General features: G+C 37.4%; 1 protein-coding gene across 5 annotated transcripts in view; it reads left to right on the forward strand.

The window, feature by feature from the left end:
- Nucleotides 1-21,888, forward strand: part of ACAP2 (ArfGAP with coiled-coil, ankyrin repeat and PH domains 2) — a 172,248-nt gene that overhangs the window by 63,896 nt on the left and 86,464 nt on the right. For 3 of the 5 annotated variants that reach the window (NM_001105337.2, XM_059891945.1, XM_059892010.1), the window contains exons 3-4: nt 8,304-8,423; nt 9,185-9,238. In NM_001105337.2, the coding sequence (NP_001098807.2) occupies nt 8,304-8,423; nt 9,185-9,238 (174 nt within the window). Of the gene's footprint in view, nt 1; nt 63-703; nt 798-8,303; nt 8,424-9,184; nt 9,239-21,888 lie in introns of all 5 variants that reach the window. The other 2 variants (XM_059891953.1, XM_059891977.1) reach the window with 2 other exon arrangements.

The following is a 21,888-nucleotide window of genomic DNA, read 5'->3' on the forward strand; positions in this document are numbered from 1 at the left end:
GAAATGTTACCTGTTGTATAACAGAAATATACGAATGAATAAGACATGGCTTCTGATTTTAAGTAACCGTTGTTGATTGTTAAAATTTCTGGAGACTAAATGTGTTTATTTGAAATACTTTTTTCTGAAGATAATTTTCTGTTTATTTACTTATTATTGTAAATGGAATTGTTTTGGAAAGCAGTGCTTATCAAATGTTACTGTGCATAGGAATATGTGGGGTTTTTGTGAGAATACAGATCCAGATTCAGTAAGTCTTGGTATCTGAGATTCTGTTTGTGTAGCCAGATTTTAGGTGACACCAATGCTGTTGAATAGACTGCACTCTGAATAGCAGTGATGTAAGATACATTAATTAGACTGAAGATTTTCAAATGTTTTGAAATTATGCAATATGTATATATAATGTAAATAGTATAGAAAATATATAAAGCAGTAGCTATTAGTTATATATATAAGACAAAAATTTCAGAAAATGTTTAGTAATAAGTTATTTTTGTGCAGTACACTGTAATTTTCAAAGCACTTTGATATAGTGTGTTTTGGATTTTTACAATGGTCCTGTGAGGTAGGTGGGGCAAGCGGATTATTTCCATTTTCTAGATGACAGTGGCAAAGCCCCAAAAGTAAAGAGGAGGTGGTTCAAATCACTGAGCTAGAAAAGGCAGAGCCAGGGTTAGAATCCCATCTGTTTTATTTTTAGTTCAGCACTCTTCTTGGGCACCACTGTACTCCTGGTCTATGTTGAGGGGCACATGCTACCTGAAAGTTTTCTGAGGAACCCTAGCAAACTTCAGGCAAGTGTTTTTAAAAACAAATGTTAGAATTTTTGGTAAAGATACTATTTTCAGAAATGTTATTTTCTGTTTAAAACTATGTGTATGGGATCATTGTTACTGTTGTCATCATTATTATTATTTTACCCTGATGTATTACATTTATTTTTGAGGACTTTATGAAACAAAGTTTTTAAACTCTTAAGGTAGATAGCAGAAGATGTAGCTTTGGTTTTCTGGTAGATGTATGAGAGAATATGTAGAAGGATAAAGTTTCTTTCTTTCTTTTAAAAAGAATCACAGAGTAGTGCAATAAGGGTACCCATTTTCTCTGGGTAGATTTGCATCTAAATCAAACAAAACACTATGTGTCAGGGGGGACCTCAGAATTTAAAATATCTAAACAGACTCCTCCTACAGTATTTTTGTTAATGATTTTGCTTTTATGAGCAGCTATTTTTTGGTTTCACCCCTTTATATCCTTTGGTTGGGGTTGAGAGACTGGTAGAATCTTAAACGAAAAAATCCAAATCTAAAGCAAGTTGTCAAAGTATTGCTATTTAGTACTAAGAACTCTAAACCCTTTCTAGAGTCTGTATTAGGGCTTCCAGGTGGCTCAGTGGTAAAGAATCTTCCTGCCAAGCAGGAGATGCCGGTTCAGCCCCTGGGTTGGGAAGATCCCCTGGAGAAGGAAATGGCAACCTACTCCAGTATTCTTGCCTGGGAAATCCCATAAACAGAGGAAACTGGTGGGTTATAGTTCATGGAGTTGCAAAAGAATCAGACACAACTGAGCAACTAAGCAACATCAACAGAGTTGGGCCAGTAAGGACATCATGGAAACTTTGACACTTTAAAAAGGTATTTCTCTACTTTAAGATCTTGATCCCTTATATAATGTCCCTTACCCAAATTCTTAAGCTCTCATTGAACATTTTTACTCTAGAATTATGAGGAGGTACAATTAGAGAAGAGGCCTGTGAGGAGCAAGAACTGGTTGTTATTGAAGGTGGTGGCATTAGTGGAGGGGAAGGATTATCTAAGGCTAGTTTAGTGATTTCATAACTTTGTGCAGGGCAAGTTGTACCTGTAATATCATTGCAAATCATGGCAGCGACAGGTTTAACTAGTTTGCTGACTTAGCTTATATTTGTTTTGCTTGTAAATATATGCCATTGGTAGTTATATTCTTTCTAATGAGTAGTGCTCCATGAATGAATGGCATTATTTGACTAGGTCCAATTATTTATCCATTCTGCCTGGTATTCTGGCATTGGCAACATCACAGAGCATCATAGTTGCCATCTACATATAATTTCCATATCTGTTTAATCTTCTCATTGAAATGGCTTGCTCCTTTTTAAGTAGATACCCTTTAAATTACAGCTCAAGTACTATCAAACTTAGGTTTTTTTCCCCCAGATATTACATTATTTCTTGCATTTTTACATCTTACATTTTAAAATTATACTTCTATTTAAATTATTATAATATTATGGCAATATTTGGTTTATAACATAGTCTAGTAGGAAAGAGCACAAAGCCTGGAGCAACACTGCCCATATATGAGTCAGGCTCTACCACTCACTAAGCCATACGGGCCTTGAGCAAGTTCCTAAACCTTCCTATGTCCGAGTTTCTTCGTCTCCAAAATGGGGAAAATAAGAGTATCTATCTCATAGGGTTATTATGTGAATAAGATGTGTTAATACATGTTAAGTGCTTTGGCACATGGTAAGTTCTAAATGAATGTTAATGTTGGTGATGTCTCTTCAACAGACTTAGGTCTGTCTTGAAGACAGAGTGTCTTTAATGGGAAAAATCCCCTCATTTTAGTGTTAGGTAAAAATCTTCTGTCTTTGTAGATTATATAATGTGATTTAGTTACAGCTATCTTCACTGTCATCTAATAAGGACTTTTGACAGCTGGCAAAGTATTTATGTATCTCCAAGTCATTCCTTCTCCCGAGTAACTGCAGTATATATTTGATTCAGCTATATGACACATTCATTTTCTCTCCAGCTCCTGTGATAGTGACCTTATTTTAATTCTGGTACCTGTTTCACTGGCCAGATGCTATGCCTTGTTGCTCAAAGTTGTAATCTCTGAAACTGGAATAATCTTTGATACCTTACTTTCTAATGGGAGTCTCTGGTCTTTTCAGTTCTCATCTTGGACTCCTCCTGCTTCTGTTTTTCAGGTTTATCTAGATCTCTAGTCTTTTAAGCCTGTCTACTTACAGAGCTCTTTTTTATTCACGGTACTTTTAATTAAGATTAAATTCACCTAATATAAAATCTACCATTTTAAACTTTGCAACTCAGTGTTTTTTAGTATATTCACAGTGTGTACAACTATTGCCACTACTTAATTTCAGAACATTTCTCTTACCCTAATAAACTCTATACACATTAGCAGTCACTTCCAATTTCCCTCTCCCTGTATACTCTGGCAACCACTAATTAACATTCTGTCTCTATGGATTTGCCTATTCTTATACATTTCATATAAATGGAATCATGCAATATTTGACCTTTTGTGGCTGGCTCCTTTCACTTAACATAATGTTTTAAAAGTTCATCTGTCTACGTTGTAACATCTTTAGTATTTCCTTTTTCATGGCTGAATAATATGCTGTTGTATGGATATACCATATTTATCTTTTCATCCATTGATTGACATTCGGGTTGTTTCCACTTTTTGGCTATTATGTGTAATACATCTGTGAACCCTTCTGCTGCTGCTGCTGCTAAGTTGCTTCAGTCGTGTCTGACTCTGTGCGACCCCATAGACGGCAGCCCACCAGGCTCTGCCGTCCCTGGGATTTCTCCAGGCAAGAACACTGGAGTGGGTTGCCATTTCCTTCTCCAGTGCATGAACATGAAAAGTGAAAGTGAAGTCGCTCAGTCGTGTCCAACTCTTAGCGACCCCATGGACTGCAGCCTACCAGGCTCCTCTGTCCATGGGATTTTCCAGGCAAGAGTACTGGAGTAGGGTGCCATTGCCTTCTCTGGTGAACCCTTCTAGTCTGCTCTTAGTTTTATATCATCATTTCTCTTCTGAAGACCTCCATTTTCTTTCCACAGCACCTATTCTGCAGAATTTTGACTGTATTTGTCTAATCTTCTATATTCTCTATCTCATATCTGGGCTACAGAGCCCTTCAGGAAAAGTTACACACTTGTTTGGTGAAACGGATTGGTGGGATTCTTGATGCAAAGCAGTTTTTTCAAGACGCAGTCAGGTTATCTTACTATCTTTCAGTTCATTTCAGTTCAGTCACTCAGTCATGTCCGACTCTTTGTGATCCCATGGACTGCAGCACGCCAGAGGCCTCTCTTGTCCATCACCAACTCCCTGAGTTTACCCAAACTCGTGTCCATTGAGTGGGTGATGCCATCCAACCATCTCATCCTCTGTCATCCCCTTCTCCTCCTGCCCTCAATCTTTCCCAGCATCAAGGTCTTTTCAAATGAGTCAGCTCTTTGCATCAGGTGGCCAAAGTATTGGAGTTCCAGCTTCAACATCAGTCCTTCCAGTGCATATTCAGGACTTATTTCCTTTAGGATGGACTGGTTGGATCTCCTTGCAGTCCAAGGGACTCTCAAAAGTCTTCTCCACAGTTCAAAAGCATCAATTCTTCAGTGCTCAGCTTTCTTTATAGTCCAACTCTCACACATCCATACATGACTACTGGAAAAACCATAGCCTTGACTAGATGGACTTTAGTTGACAAAGTAATGTCTCTGCTTTTTAATATGCTGTCTAGGTTGGTCATCTTCCAAGGAGTAAGCATCTTTTAATTTCATGACTGCAGTCACCATCTGCAGTGATTTTGGAGCCCCCAAAATAAAGTCAGCCACTGTTTCCCCATCTATTTGCCATGAAGTGATGGGACTGGATGCCATGATGTTAGTTTTCTGAATATTGAGCTTTAAGCCAACTTTTTCAGTCTCCTCTTTCAAGGAGACTTTCATCAAGAGGCTCTTTAGTTCTTCTTCACTTTCTGCCATCAGGGTGCTGTCATCTGCATATCTGAGATTATTGATATTTCTCCCGGCAATCTTGATTCCAGCTTGTGTTTTATCCAGCCCAGCGTTTCTCATGATGTATTCTTCATATAAGTTAAATAAGCAGGATGACAATATACAGCCTTGTCATACTCCTTTTCCTATTTGGAACTAGTCTGTTGTTCCATATCCAGTTCTAACTGTTGCTTCCTGACCTGCATATAGGTTTCTCAAGAGGCAGCTCAGGTGGTCTGGCCTTCCCATCTCTTGAAGAATTTTCCACAGTTCGTGGTGATCCACACAGTCAAAGGCTTTGGCATAGTCAATAAAGCAGAGATAGATATTTTTCTGGAACTCTCTTGCTTTTTTGATGATCCAGCGGATGTTGGCAATTTGTTCTCTGGCCTTTTCTAAAACCAGCATGAACATCTGGAAGTTCATGGTTTACGTATTGCTGAAGCCTGGCTTGGAGAATTTTGAGCATTACTTTACTAGTGTGTGAGATGAGTGCATTTGTGTGGTAGCTTGAGCATTCATCTTTAGCAGCTCTTATATTCACTGTTCTCTCAAGATTTACCAGCTTATTCTTCATTTTTAGTAGAGGAACTTGTGTCTTCCTTTTGATGGGAACATTTTATTTCTTGCTTTTAATCTAGAAACTTAACAGAATCTGTCCTTAATCCATTCCACACACACACACACACATTTGAGTGATAAAAGCACCCCTTTTCCTATGCACTTCCAGACTTAACTTCTTTGAGAAAGACTTTGCTTTAGTCACCTCTCTCTTTTCCCTCTCTACATCTTTAAATTGTCCTCTTTTCTAATATAAAGCCATCATCCTCTGTTTGCCAGAGAGATTCCCTAAGCCATGCTTCTAAGATGTAGGGTGTCTTTATTGTTTCCCATTTCTTTTCATATATTATGTGAACACCTTTGCTTTGCCCACAATGTTTTTCCTGATCTGGCCCTTGTGTACATTTTTGCACTGAACTAAGCTCCTTAGTGGAGAAGGCAATAGCACCCCACTCCAGTACTCTTGCCTGGAAAATCCCACGGACAGAGGAGCATGGTAGGCTGCAGTCCATGGGGTCGCTAAGAGTAGGACATGACTGAGTGACTTCACTGTCACTTTTCACTTTCATGCACTGGAGAAGGAAATGGCAACCCACTCCAGTGTTCTTGCCTGGAGAATCACAGGGACGGGGAAGCCTGCTGGGCTGCCGTCTATGGGGTCGCACAGGGTCGGACACGACTGAAGTGGCTTAGCAGCAAGCTCCTTAGTGCTTCTGGTTTACCCTGCCTTGTACGCTTCAGGGTTAGCTCATGCTTTTCCTAAAGTAGTGTCTTATTACCCTTATCTGATTGACTAATTCCTGTTGGTCTTCAGGGCTTTTCTCAAGTGTTTCCTTTTGCAGGAATCCTTCTTTGAACTCCATAGTCCTGGTCACATGTTCTTCCTTTATTCTCTTTTGCATAGTTTTGATGAGCATAGCAGTTGTGTTTGTGCTAAATAGAATTTACCTGCTTTTCTAATGGTTAGGATTTTGTTGTTCAGTTTCTCAGTCGTGTCTGATTCTTTGTGACCCCATGGCCTGCAATACACTAGGGTTCGCTGTCCTTCACCGTCGCCCGCAGCTTGCTCAGACTCATGTTCATTGAGTCGATGATGCCATCCAGCCATCTCATCCTCTGTCTTCCCCTTCTCCTACCTTCAGTCTTTCTCAGCATCAGGGTCTTTTCTAATGAGTCAGCTCTTTACATCAGGTGGCCAAAGTATTGGAGTTTCAGCTTCAGCATGAGTCCTTCCAGTGAATATTCAGGGTTGGTTTCCTTTAGGATTGACTGGTTTGATCTCCTTGCAGTCCAAGGGAGTTTCAAGTCTTCTCCAACACCATAATTGAAAAGCATCAGCTCTTTGAAACTGAGCCTTCTTTATGGTCCAACTCTGACATCCATACATGACTACTGGAGAAGCCATAGCTTTGGACTATATGGACCTTTGTCAGCAAAGTAACGTCTCTGCCTTTTAATACGCTGTCTAGGTTTGTCATAGCTTTTATTCCAAGGAGCAGGTGCCTTTGAATTTCATGACTGCAGTCACCATCTGCAGCAATTTTGGAGCCCCAAAAAATAAAGTCTGTCACTGTTTCCATTGTTTCCCCATCTGTTTGCCAGGAAGTGATGGGACCGGATGCCATGATCTTCGTTTTTTGAATGTTGAGTTTTAAGCCAGCTTTTTCAGTCTCCTCTTTTACTTTCATCAAGAGGCTCTTTAATTCCTCTTTGCTTTCTGCCATAATGGTGGTGTCATCTGCATATCTGAGGCTATTGATATTTCTCCTGGCATTCTTGATTCCAGCTTGTGCTTCATCCAGCCCAGCGTTTCTCATGATGTACTCTGCATAGAAGTTAAATAAGCAGGGTGACAATATACAGCCTTGACGTACTCCTTTCCCAATTTGGAACCAGTCCGTTGTTCCATGTCCAGTTTTCACTGTTGCTTCTTGACCTGCATACAGGTTTCTCATAAGGCAGGTCAGGTGGTCTGGTATTCCTGTCTCTCGAAGGATTTTCCAGTTTGTTGTGATCCACACAGTCAAAGGCCTTAGCATATTCAATAAAACAGAAATAGATTTTTTTCCATATTAGAACAGAGATTTTTTTTTTATTTAACGTTGCTCCAGATTCCAGGGTAACAGTTTTAAATTATACTCCCGAGATCCTTGTGTTGTCTTCTAAAGTTTTCCTGAGCTGTTTATCCTCTTCTTGGTGACCCCACTTCCCATGCTGTCATTACCCTTCCTTCTAGATCAGCTCCACTTTCATCTTTATTATGTTTAACTTTCACCCAAGATATTGTTTGCTTAAAGAAAATGTTTTGTGTGAAATAAAAAAGAAGGGCTAGAAAAAGAAAAGGAATGGACAGGAAAAAGAGAAAGATTAAAAAGGGAAAGATAAAAAGAGGGAATGGGGAAAGGGAGAAGCCCAGTTCTAAGATTTAGTATAGTGCCTAGAAAGGTAGGCATTGGAGAAATACAGTTGATTAATCAATTCTGCTCTGATAGTCTGATACTAAAAGGACCAGCATGACTCACCCACCGTACCCGTTTACTTCCCTTTCCTCCACCATATACAGTTGTGTTTTCAAAAAATCTTTTGTCAAACTGCTTGCTCTGCCTAAGTTTCCTTTTATTCTTTCCAAGAGATGCTTAATACATTTTTGTGGAGTTAAGTTACAGTGTTGAATTTAACTTGATAAAATTAAAAATTAACTTGATTGGTGGTTGGTGTTATAAGACACTCTCTGCATCCTGAAAGGTCATCTTTTGTTTTTTGATACAGCTCTCTTATGATTTACTTTATAAGCCAAAGGGAAAAAAAGAACACTTTTTGTTTAGTTTCCATTTATTGATGAACTGTAATCTTAACTACGCAAACTCATGTGGTTATTGATAATACTTGTTCAATTAATTAAAATTTTTTTTTCAGTTATATAATGTGTTTCTTTTTCAGCTTGTGAAACTGTGTATTGCAATGATTGATACTGGAAAAGCCTTTTGTGTTGCAAATAAACAGTTCATGAATGGGATTCGAGACCTGGCACAGTATTCTAGTAATGATGCTGTAGTTGAGGTTAGTATTATTAAACTTAGTTACAATGATCAATGCAACATGTTATTAAATAACTATATTTATGTACCTTATTAATAATAGTGGTGGTCCTTAAAATCAGAAGTGGAAAAGCTAACACCTATTGGTGCTATCTTATATAATCCTGTGTTCTAAGACAGTTAGAAGGTGATGGTTGGTCTATGTTGTAAATGTCTGTTTACTATACTTGCTGATAGATGAGCTGAAGCATCTAGAAGGGCACCTGAGCAGGTAGGGTTATTAGTGCAAGCAGAGAACATTAACTTAAGACTAGTATCTAACTGTACATTTGGGGGGCTGCATAGGAAAGTTCTGGTCAACTAGCTATGTTAGCTTATACCCCCTGCTATATTATGTGGTATTATAATGTTTCTTTTATGAGGAATAATAGCTAGTGAAAAAAATGATGTAATTTGATAATTATGTGATTCATAGATACCTAAATGCACACAGTCTTGATACACTCACTTTTAACTTTTAGGTTTATATATGCCATTTCAATTAGTTAGTATAATAATATTGATAGACAGTTTAATTCTTTGACTGTTCTTGAGTTTCATGTTACTACCTGTAGACTTCTATGCAGACCATGTCTGAGAAGTAGTGAGATTGTCCTAGTGAGAAATAAATGTTACTATTTACACTGTAACTTGATCTTTCTGTCACAAATGCTGAAATTATGTTTTTCTAGCATATATTAGTAGCTCTTAAATAACTTGGTTTTCTTTTGATTTCTTTCTCAGACAAGTTTGACCAAATTTTCCGACAGTCTTCAAGAAATGATAAATTTTCACACAGTAAGTGTTAGTAAGTAGGGGTTATTATGGCCATGCTAATGCTTTATTACTTTTCTTTGGTGGCAATATTTTATGGAATTACTTAAGTTGAAATTCACAGACTGATTTATTAACAACTTTTTAGTTGGGTGGATCTAAAATGCATGTGTGTGTGAGAGAGAAAAGATGGAACTATACATGTGTATTATTTCCCATCCTGTAATAGTGAACTTTAATTTCAATGAAGTGCACACTCATAAAAGTTAATTTTTTCTCTTTAAGTTGTGCCTTTGTAAATTGTTAAGCAATTATTTCAAGAAGAAAGACAGATGTACAAGTCATCATTCTAAATTTGGCTATTTCTTTTAATTACAAATATATCCCCTGTGTCTAATAAGTTGCTAATATTAAAGACTGTTGTATTCTTTGAGCTATTTATGTGTGTGTTTAAGATATGAAGACAGATCTTTAAGAATGAGGCATATATATTACTTTTGGAATGTGATGAAATGCCTTTATACATTTTATAAAAGTTTACTGAAAATATGGTACTTTGTAAGCTATATATTTTTTATAATTTTTAAAAAATCTAATATGTATGACGTATAATTATTCAGTGTTTCAAAATTTAACTGTTTGTGAGAGGGGAATATCAATACTTATATTCTTTTTAAATTCTACTTTCTGGTTTTTAGTTAATTTGATTTTCTTTTTTTTGGGGGGGGGGACAACATATTAAGGATGAATTGATTTGATAATATTTTAATTGTGGTTCAAATTTTATTTATACCAAAATTATCATGTAAAAGTATCTTCTTCAGTTTCTGCTGTCAGTTCTTTTGGTTACGTATCTAGATGTAGAATTGCTGGGTCATAAGTAATTCTATGTTTATCTTTTTGGGAAAACATCAAACTGATTTCCACAGAGGCTACAACATTTTACATTCCCATTTACATCCCTACTAGCAATGTATGAGTGTTCCAGTTTTTACATCTGGGTCAACACTTGTTATCTATCTATCTACCTATCTATCTACCTTCCTTCCTTCCTTCCTTCCGTTTTGTTATAGCCATTGTAGTAGGTGTGAATTGGTATCTTATTGCGGCTTTGATTTGCATTTCTTGCTTTACTAACGAGGTTAAGCATCTTTTCATGTGTTTATTGACCATTTGTGTATTTCCTTATGCCATTGTTACCATTGTTGTCCGCTTAAGTAATCTGCCCATTTTAAAATTTATTTAAATTGAATTTTTTATATATTCTGGATATTAAATCCTTATCAGATGTATGATATGTAAATAATTTTTCCTATTCTGTAAGTTGTTTTTTTACTTTCTTGATAAATGTCCTTTGATGCATTAAAGTTTTAATTGTTTTATTGAAGTATAGTGAGTTCACAATGTTATGTTAGTTTCAAGTGTATAACAAAGTGATTCAGTTATACATATATATATATATATTCTTTTTCAGATTTCTTTCTATTATAGGTTATTACAAGGTATTGAATATGGTTCCCTGTGCTATACAGCAGGTCCTTGTTATTTACCTATTTTATATGTGTTAGTCAGTCAGTCGTGTCCAGCTCTTTGCGACCCCATGAACTGTAGCCCACCAGGTTCCTCTGTCCATGGAATTCTCCAGGCAAGAATATTGGAGTGGGTTGCCATTTCCTGCTCCAGTTTTATATGTAATAAGGTATATATGGTAATCCCAAACTCCTAATTTATCTTCAGCTACACCCCCCCACCCCCCTGCCAACTGTCCCCTTTGGTAGCCCAAAGTTTGTTTTCTGTGTCTTTGAGTCTGTTTATGTTTTGTAAATAAGTTCATTTATATCAGTTTTTTTAAGATTCCACATATAAGTGATATCATATGATATTTGTCTTTCTCTCTCTTACTTCACTTGGTAATTTCTAGGTCTATCCATGTTGCTATATTTCATTCTTTTTAGTGGCTGAGTAGTATTCTAGTATTATGAGTAGTTGTGTGTGTGTGTGTGTGTGTGTGTGTGTGTGTGTACCTACACACCACATCTTCTTTATTTATTTCTCTGTTGATGGACATTTAGGTTGTTTCCATGTCTTGGCTACTGTAAATACTACAGCTATGAACATTGGGGTGCTTGTATCTTTTGAAATTAGAGTTTTCTCTGGATATACGCTCAGTAAGGGGATTGCTGGGTCATATGGCAAATCTGTTTTTAGTTTTTTAAGGCACCTCCATACTTCTCTGTAGTAGCTGCACCAGTTTACATTCCCACCAATAGTGTATGAGGGTTCCTGTCCCTCCACACTCTCCCCAGCATTTATTGTTTTTGGATTTTTTTGATGATAGCCATTTTGACTGATGTGAGGTGTTCCTGAGATACTATGATTTGATTTGCATTCCTCTAATAATTAGTGATGTTGAAAATATTTTCATGTGCCTGTTGGCCATCTTTGGAGAAATATCTGTTTAGGTCTTCTGCCCATTATTGATTGGGTTGTTTTCTTTTTTTGATTCTTAGCTTTGTGAGCTGTTTATATATTTTGGAAATTAATCCCTTGTCATTTGTAATGTTTGCAAATATTTTCTTCCATTCTGTAGGTTGTCTTTTCATTTTGCATCTTTAAGTTGGTTTATTTCCAGATATTTCATTCTTTTTGATGCAATAGTAAATGGGGTTGTTTTCTTAATTTCTCTTTCTGATATTTGGTTGTTAGTGTATATAAATACAGTGAGTTTCTGTACGTTAATTTTGTATCTTTCAACTTTGCTGAATTCATTCATGGGCTCTAGTAGTTTTCTGGTAGCATCTTTAAGATTTCCTGTGTAGAGCATAGAAATGCCATGTGCAAACCATGACAGTTTCACTTCTTTTTTTCCAGCTCAGATTCCTTTTATTTCCTTTTCTTTAATTTCTGTGTCTGGGACTTCCAAAACTATGCTGAATAAAAGTGGTGAGAATGGGCATCCTTTGTCTTCTTCATTATCTTACAGAAAATGCTTTCATGTTTTCATCATTGAGTGTGATGTTGGCTGTGGACTTGTCATATATCGCCTTTATTATGTTGAAGTATGTTCCCTCTATGCCTATTTTTGGACTAGTTTTTATTATAAATTGATGTTGAATTTTATCAAAAGCTTTTTCTGCATTGGTTGAGATGATCATATGGTTTTTATTCCTCAGTTTGTTAATGTGATGTTATCACATTCATTAATTTGCAGATATTGAAAAGTCCTTACATCTTGGAATAAATCCAACTTGATCATGGTGTATCATCCTTTTAATGTATTGTTGGATTGAGTTTGGATTCATATTTTGTTGAGGATTTTTACATTGTGTTCATCAGTGATATTGGCCTATACTTTTCTTTTTTGATACCTTTTTCTGGTTTTGGTATCAGGGTGTTGGTGGCCTCATAGAATGAGTCTGGGAGTGTTTCTTACCTTGCAGTTTCTTGGAATAGTTTCAGAAGGATAGGTATTAACTCTTCTCTAAATGTTTGGTGGAATTCACCTTAGAAACCATCTTGTCATTGGCTTTTATTTGCTGGGAATTTTAAAATTACTGATTCAGTTTATGTACTGGTAGTTGACCTGTTCGTATATTCTGTTTCCTCTCGGTTCAGTCTTGTGAGAGTGTACCTTTCTAAGAATTTGTCCATTTCTCCTAGTTGTCCTTTTTAATTGGTGTATAGTTGCTTGTAGTATTCACCCGATGATCTTTTGTATTCCTGTGGTGGTGGTTATAACTTCCCCATTTTCATTTCTGATTTTCTTTATTTGGTCATCTCCCTTTTATTCTTGATGAGACTGTCTAAAGGTTGACATAGAAATATTTGCAACAGTGACAGGTTTACTTCTCTTCCAATTTGGATTGCTTTTATTTCCTTTTCTTCTCTAATTGCTATGGCAAGGACTTCCAAAACTGTGTTGAATATAAGTGGTGAGGATGGGCATCCTTACTGTTGATCTTAGAGGAAATGCTTTCAACTTTTCGTTGTTAAATTAGTTATCTTTTCAAAGAACCAAGTTTTGGTTTCATTGATCTTTCTGTTGTTTTTGAAGTCTCTATTTCATTTATTTCTGCTCTGATCTTTGTGATTTATTTTCTTTTACTAACATTGAGTTTTGTTTGTTGTTCTTTCTCTAGTTGCTTCTTATGTAAGGTTAAGTTTTGAGACTTTTCTTGTTTCCTTAGGTAAACTTGTATTGCTATGAACTTCCCTCTTAGAACTGCCTCTGCTGTATCCCATAGGTTTTGGATAGTAATTTTACTCTTTTAGGCATTAGTCTTTAGACATTTAAAAATTTCCTCTTTGATTTCTTCACTTGCTTAGTAGCATATTTTGTAGCTTCCATCTGTCTGTATCTTTTCAAGTTTTTTCTTGTAGTTGATTTCTAGCTTTATAGCCTTGTAGTTTGAATAGATAGCAGCAATATTTGATTTAATTTCAGTTTTCTTAAATTCACTGTGGCTTGCTATATGTCCTAGCATGTGATGTATTCTGGAGACTGTTCCATGTACACTTGAAAAGAATGTGTGTCCCACAGCTTTTGGATGTAATGCTCTATAAATGTCAGTTAAGTCCATCTGGCCTAATGTATCATTTAAGTCCCATGTTTCCTTATTGATTTTCTGTCTGATTAATCTGTCCATTGATGTAAGTGGGATGCTAACGTCCACCACTTTATTGTATTAACATCAGTTTCTCCTTTTATGTCTTTTAACGTTTGGCTTATATATTGAGGGGCTCCTATGTTGGGTATCTGTGTATTTAAAACTGTGCTACCTTCTTTTTGAGTTGATCCTTTAATCATCATGTAGTGTCCTTCTCTGTCTATTGTTTTTATTTGACAGTATATTTTGTGTGACACAAGTATTACTATTCCAACTTTTCTTTTGATTTCTAGTTGCACTGAATACCTTTTTTCCATCCACTTACTGTCAGTCCATATGTGTCTATAGATCTGAGGTGAGTCTCTTATAGGCAGCAGGTATACAGGCCTTATTTTGGTATTTATTCAGCCAGTCTCTGTCTTTTGGTAGGAGCATTTATTTCATTTACATTTAAGGTGATGATAACCAATATGTATGTTCCTATTGCTATTTTCTTAATTTTTTTGGATTTGTTTTTGTAGGTCTTTCTTTCTATTTTCCTTTTTTGTTCTCTTTATTGTGGTTTGATAACTCTCTTTAGTGTTCTATTTAGATTATTTTTTCTTCTTTGTGTGTATATCTATTATAGATTATTGTTTTGTGGTTACCATGAGATTTTTATATAGGAGTCTATATTTGTATGTGCTTGTTTTAAATTGCTGACCTTTTAATTTTCAAACACATTTCAGATAAACTTCATTTGTACTTGCCTCCCCTCATAATCACTGTTTTGGGTATTATTATTTTGCATCAGATTGTTTTGTGTATCCCTTAACTGCTTATTGTGGATACAAATGATTTTTACTACTTTTGTCCTTTAACCTTACTATTAGCTTTGTTTTTGGATTGTTTCCTACCTTTTGTGTGTGTTTGCCTTTACCAATGAGCTTTTCTGTTTTGTAATTTTCTTGTTTCTAGTTGTGGCCTTTTCTTTTCTGCCTAGGGACGTTCCCTTAGGATTTGTTGTAAAGCTGCTTTGGTGATGCTGAATTCTTTTAGCTTTTGCTAGTCTGTAAAGTTTTTGACTTCTTCATAAAACCTCAATGAAAGTCTTACTAGGTAGAGTATTCTTGGTTGTATGTTTTTTTCTTTCATCGCTTTAAATATATCATATCATTCTCTTCTGGTGGGTTAAGTTTTGCTGAAAAATTTGCTGATAGCCTTATGGGAGTTCCCTTGTATGTTATTTGTTACCTTTTCCTTGTTGCTTTTATTTTATTTTTTACAATATTGTATTGGTTTTGCCATACATCAACATGAATCTGCCACAGGTGTACATGTGTTCACCATCCTGAACCCCCCTCCCACCTCCCTTCCCTTACCATCCCTCTGGGTCATCCCAGTGCACCAGCCCCGAGCATCCTGTATCATGCATTGAACCTGGACTTGCGGTTCGTTTCATATATGATATTATACATGTTTCATGCCATTCTCCCAAATCATCCCACCCTTGCCCTCTCCCACAGAGTCCATAAGACTGTTGTATACATCTATGTCTCTTTTGCTGTCTCGCATACAGAGTTATCGTTACCATCTTTCTAAATTCCATAAATATGCGTTCAGTTCAGTTCAGATCAATCACTCAGTCGTGTCCAACTCTTTGCGACCCCATGAATTGCAGCATTCCAGGCTTCCCTGTCCATCACCAACTCCCGGAGTTCACTCAAACTCATGTCTATCAAGTCAGTGATGCCATCCAGCCATCTCATCCTCTGTCGTCCCCTTCTCCTCCTGCCCCTGATCACTCTCAGCATCAGAGTCTTTTCCAATGAGTCAACTATTCACATGAGGTGGCCCAAGTACTGGAGCTTCAGCTTTAGCATCATTCCTTCCAAAGAATACCCAGGACTGATCTCCTTCAGAATGGACTGGTTGGATCTCCTTGCAGTCCAAGGGACTCTCAAGAGTCTTCTCCAACACCACAGTTCAAAAGCATCAATTCTTCGGCACTCAGCTTTCTTCACAGTTCAACTCTCACATCCATACATGACTACTAGAAAAACCATAGCCTTGACTAGGACCTTTGTTGGCAAAGTAATGTCTCTGCTTTTTAATATGCTATCTAGGTTGGTCATAACTTTCCTTCCAAGGAGTAAGCGTCTTTTAATTTCATGGCTGCAGTCACCATCTGCAGTGATTTTGGAGCCCCCCAAAATAAAGTCTGCCACTGTTTCCACTGTTTCCCCATGTATTACCCATGAAGTGATGAGACCAGATGCTATGATCTTAGTTTTCTGAATGTTGAGTTTTAAGCCAACTTTTTCACTCTCCTCTTTTACTTTCATTAAGAGACTTTTTAGTTCCTCTTCACTTTTTGCCATAAGGGTGGTGTCATCTGCATATCTGAGGTTATTGATATTTCTCCCAGAAATCTTGGTTCCAGCTTGTGCTTCTTCCAGCCCAGTGTTTCTCATGATGTACTCTGCATATAAGTTAAATAAGCAGTGTGACAATATACAGCCTTGACGTACTCCTTTTCCTATTTGGAACCAGTCTGTTGTTCCATGGCCAGTTCTAACTGTTGCTTCCTGACCTGCATATAGGTTTCTCAAGAGGCAGGTAAGGTGGTCTGGTATTCCCATCTCTTGAAGAATTTTCCACAGTTCTTTGGGATCCACACAGTCAAAGGCTTTGGCATAGTCAATAAAGCAGAAATAGATATTTTTCTGGAATTCTCTTGCTTTTTCGATGATCCAGCGGATGTTGGCAATTTGATCTCTGGTTCCTCTGCCTTTTCTAAAACCAGCTTGAACATCTGGAAGTTCGTGGTTCACCTACTGTTGAAGCCTGGCTTGGAGAATTTTGAGCATTACTTTGCTAGCGTGTGAGATGAGTGTAATTGTGCGGTAGTTTGAGCATTCTTTGGCATTGCCTTTCTTTGGGATTGGAATGAAAACTGACCTTTTCCAGTCCTGTGGCCACCGCTGAGTTTTCCAAATTTGCTGGCATATTGAGTGCAGCACTTTCACAGCATCATCTTTCAGGATTTGAAATAGCAACTGGAATTCTGTCACCTCCACTAGCTTTGTTGTAGTGATGCTTTCTAAGGCCCACTTGACTTTGCATTCCAGGATGTCTGCTTCTAGGTGAGTGATCACACCATCGTGATTATCTTGGTCATGAAGATCTTTTTTGTATATTCATTAGTATACTGTAGTATTGGTGTTTTTCTTTCTGGCTTACTTCACTCTGTAAAATAGGCTCCAGTTTCAAATACTCTCTCTTGTCTTTAATTTTTGTCATTTTGATTACAGTGTGTTTTAATGTATTCCTCTCTGGGCTAATCCTGTATGAGAGTCTCTGCACTTCCTGTGCTTGGGTGACTCTTTCCTTCCCCAGATTAAGAAAGTTTTGGCTAGTACCTCTTCTAATACGTTCTCAGAACCTTCTCTTCTCCTTTGGGACCCCTGTAATGCGAATATTATCACACTTGTCCCAGAAGTCTCTTAAACTGAGATTTTGTGTGCAGTCTTTAAGAGTGAAGTCTCTGTTTCTCCCAATCTTGTGGAGGTTTTGCAGTAAAGCTCCACTGGCTTCCAAGACCAAAGTCCTCATTTCTTTTCATTCTTTTTTTCTCTTCAGGGGCAGTGATTTCTAAGCAGGAATACTGGAGTGGGTTGCCTCATTTTGTCTAAATTGCTGTTTGTATTTTTGTTTGTTGTACGTTCATTGGGTTTCTTGTCATGGAAAAGTGACCCTCCAAAGGAGATGTCCAGACTTGTCTCCTTGTGACTGTCCCCTTGTCCCCTCTTGTCACAAGGGACTAGGGACCAAGTAATTCTAGGGTAATGTCTGGCCTGTGTTTGTGAATTTGGCTTGCACGCTGCAGGACCGTAATTTTTTTGCTTCTAGTATCTGCCCCCTGGTGGTTAAGGCTGGTCTATAGGCTTATGGAGTCTGGCAGGAGGGGCCAGTGTTTACCCTCTGGTGGTGGGGCTGGGTATTTGTCCTCTGGTGGGCAGGGCCTTTCTAGGGGTGTGTCTGGAGGCTGCTGTGCTCAGGAAATCTTTAGGTAGCCTGTCAGCTGACCAGTGGGAATATGTTCCCACTTAGTTTTTCGTTTGGCCTGAGGTGTCCCAACACTGGAGACTACAGGCTTTTAGGCGGGGCTGGGTCTTTGTGCCAGAATATCACCCTCTGGGAGAGGCCCCATAGGTCAGTGTTTTCCAGTACATTCATCAGCAGTGTTTGTGTCCCCAGGATGGGCCACATCCACCTTGTCTTGCCAGAAGACACTCCAGAGATCAGCAGTGGATTCGACCCAGGCTACTATCCAGTTACTGCTTTTGCCCTAGGTCCTGATGCACCTGAAATTTTGTGTGCACTCTTTAAGAGTGAAGTCTCGATTTCTCCCAATCCTGTGGAGCCTTTGCAGTCAAACTCCACTGGCTTCCAAAACCAAATGTTCTGGGGTCTCTTCCTCCTAGTGCCAGACCTTGATCCAGGGGCTTGATGTGGGGCTCAGCATTCTCACTCTTGCAGGAGAATGTCTGTAATCTAATTATACTCTAGTTTATGGGTTGCTTACTTTGTGGGGGGGTATGAGATTTGATCATATCACAGGCACACCCCTACTACCAGTCTCATTGTGGTTCTGTCTTTATGTCTTTAGTTGGAGAGACTCTTCCCTGGTAGGTTTCAGTTTTTTTTCAACAATGGTTGGTCTACGGATTGTTGTGAGTTTGGTGCACTTGTGAGAGGAGATCATATTACGGTTCTACTCTGCCATCTTGGCCCTTCTCTAGAAGTTTTAATTTTGATGAAATCCAATTTATCTTTTTTTTTTTTCTTCTGTTCCTCTTACTTTTGGGGTCATATCCAAGAATCCATTGCTAAATCCTAGATCATTCAAATTTATCCCTTTGTTTTTTCTCCAAGACTTTTATGATTTTAGCTCTAACATTTTACACCAACTTGTTTCTACTGCTGCTGCTGCTAAGTCGCTTCAGTCGTGTCCGACTCTGTGCGACCCCATAGACGGCAGCCCACCAGGCTCTCCTGTCCCTGGGATTCTCCAGGCAAGAACACTGGAGTGGGTTGCTGTTTCCTTCTCCAATGTATGAAAGTGAAAAGTGAAAGTGGTCGCTCAGTCGTGTCCGACTCTTAGCGACCCCATGGACTGCAGCCTACTAGGCTCCTCCATCCATGGGATTTTCCAGGCAAGAGTACTGGAGTGGGGTGCCATTGCCTTCTCCTAACTTGTTTCTAATGACCCCTTATTAGTTTTATTTTTGCCTTCTGTTGAATTTGGATGCTAATGATGGTATATTTGATTTATTTTAATTCAAGGAATCTTTTGGACTCAGACTGCTTAAACAGTGTAATATAATGAGAATCAAAAATTTTTTAAAAGTTACTGATTTTAAATTAACATAATAAGTTAAGTTTTTTTGGTAATAAAATATCCTTTGTAATAGTCCTATTCTTGATATTTTCTTTAAATTAGTAAGTCTTATATTATTGCTTTATATAAGACTGTCTTGCTCTTTTTATAGTTTTATATGTGAAAAGTTATGATTAAGATAAACTTTTGGCAAGGAAATAGTTTAAATGTATGTTGAAGTCTGTCCTGTCAAGAAATCTTAAGTTCAGAGTATTTTATTTTTTTATTTTATTTTTTTTTAAGTTCAGAGTATTTTATAAATTATCCTGTTAGAGTAAATTAAGTCTTTAAAAATGAGGTTTGTTTGAAGCCAGGGCTAAAAGTATAGTTTGCTTCAAGACAATAGAGATTATTAGTCTTTTTAGTGCTAGTGCTGTTAATGTGCAACTAGTTTCCTGAACTGATTCCAATAGTGTGTTTTTTTTCCCCTGCTAAAAGCAATCGATGTTTCTTGATTTTTAACATTGTAAAAGGAACATAGAATTTAGGTAGAAACACCTTTGAGTTTAGGCTTCACTGTTATGAGCTGTATAATTTTGGTCAATTTTTAAAATCACTTCAGTTTTCAGTTTACTGTTCTATAAAAGGGGGATAGTAGAATTTGCAATAAGAATACGTAAAAGGGTATTGTGATGAGTAACAGAAATTGTTCAACTGGTTCCTGGAGAGATACTTCTTCCTTTACTATATTGGTTGGTATCCATTTGGGAAAATAGAAACCACATATGGTATTTCTTTCTTTTCTTTTTTTTTTACATATGGTGTTACTTATAGAAAGATTTTTATACGGTGACTTAGTTACAAAGTATTGGGAGAGTTGGAAGAAAGAAAAAAGCCACCATGATGCCACCTAGAAATTATTCAACATGGGAAGGAGCTATCTATTGTCCTTAGGGCTGCAGGCCTCGGGGTAGACGTGATACCAGAGCCCCTGTGTGCTGCACTGTATTGTTCCCAAGCCGAGAAGTCAGAGCTTGCCTGCTTGTTGCTGACACTCCTGGATTGGTCCCTGATGCTGCTGAAAGTTGGAGTAGCTCAGTTGCTCACTAATGGCTGTTGCAGGACAGACAGAAAGCAGAGAGAAAAGTGGCTTCTCTTTATCTCCTGCCTCTTAATCTAACATCAGATCCCATTTGTAGAACCTGACCTCTTAGCTTGCAGGGAGCTTGGGAAATATACTTTACTGATTTCTAGCTCATCTCATCACAGAGGAGACGATTATGGAAGGGTGATAGATACAGTGGTGAAAGCCAGTAAACAGTTGGAACACCAACCACAAAGACTATAATTTTGAAAACATTTTTAGTAGGTAAATCATTACACAGTCTTAACAATTTTTATCCTTGAAACCTTTTTCTGTGACTTTTCTTTTTCTCCTCACACTCTGTATCGCACACATTAACAAAATATACCCCAGGTCCTTTGTCACCTCCAAGTCTAAACTATAAACGGCTACCACCTTTTGTTTAGGATTATATAACTTGTATCTCTGCTTCTCTTCTTGCCCTTCTACAATGCATTCTGTATACAGCAGCCAGAATGAACTTTTAAAAATACAAATTAATTTGTGCTACTTGGCTGCTCTGGCTCCTATTATACTCAGAATAAAATCCTAACCAAGCCCCGTATGATGAGGCTCCTGCTGGTAACTTTCTGATCTCGTCTCTACTCTGCCTGGTTGTGACCCCTTCCTCTGTTGTTCTTTGAACACGCCAATGTAATTCTCATCTTAGGACCTTTGTACTCGGTATCTGTTCTGTGCAGAACGTTCTCCCTTCACATCTGTGTGTGATTGTTTCTCTATGATATTTCTTCTCTTTCTGTAGGTCTCTCTCACTTTAATAGGTCACTTCCTCTATGAGAAGCCTTCCTTGACCACCATATGATTCTGTTCTATCAGTTTATCATCTTTTATGTGCCACATTAAAAGACACACATGCACATACCACATATATGTGTATGATCTTGTTCTTAAATATATATACTTACTTTATTGTCTGTTCTAAGTTTCATGACTGTAGGCACTTTGTTATATTTATCTCTTCTGCTGCTACTCGGAAGACCTTGGTAGGAAGGAGTTACTCATGGCAGGGTTGAGGAGACTGAGATTATGATAACCCTTGTTTTATTTTTAAGTCATTAAATGGATAAAGATGTGTTAAATTGGTGACAGTTCAGTGCTCAAATAGACAAATAAAAATATTTAATATTCTTTTCTTTTATTGTTTTATGTACTTGAAAACTTCAGGATCTCTGTTTTGACTATAATTCATGTTGCTTTAGAAAGATAATTTGCAAACTATTCATCTTTCTGTTGGCCTAGAGATCTAAAGGCTATAGAGGTGAACTTGTGTGTATTTACATATGTACTTATATTAATATATATGTATATAGAGAACACTCTGTCTCATACTGCACTCAGATGTCTAGTGTCTTTCTAATTTTATTCCCATATTCCTCTTTAAAGCATCTCAGAAATTTTCTGCTAATAGCTGTAGGTATGAAATTGTGAGACTTTACTTTTTTCTTTCTTTTTATAGTTGCTGTGCTCTCTGGCCTGTTTGTTTCTTGTTAACAAATACTTTTAATGTTTTCAGTAGGAGTGACCTCTGTATATTGAATCAGAATTTTTGTATTTGTGGCCG

This window comes from Bos taurus, chromosome 1 (assembly GCF_002263795.3).
Source record: "Bos taurus isolate L1 Dominette 01449 registration number 42190680 breed Hereford chromosome 1, ARS-UCD2.0, whole genome shotgun sequence".
Taxonomy (NCBI): Eukaryota; Metazoa; Chordata; class Mammalia; order Artiodactyla; family Bovidae; genus Bos; species Bos taurus.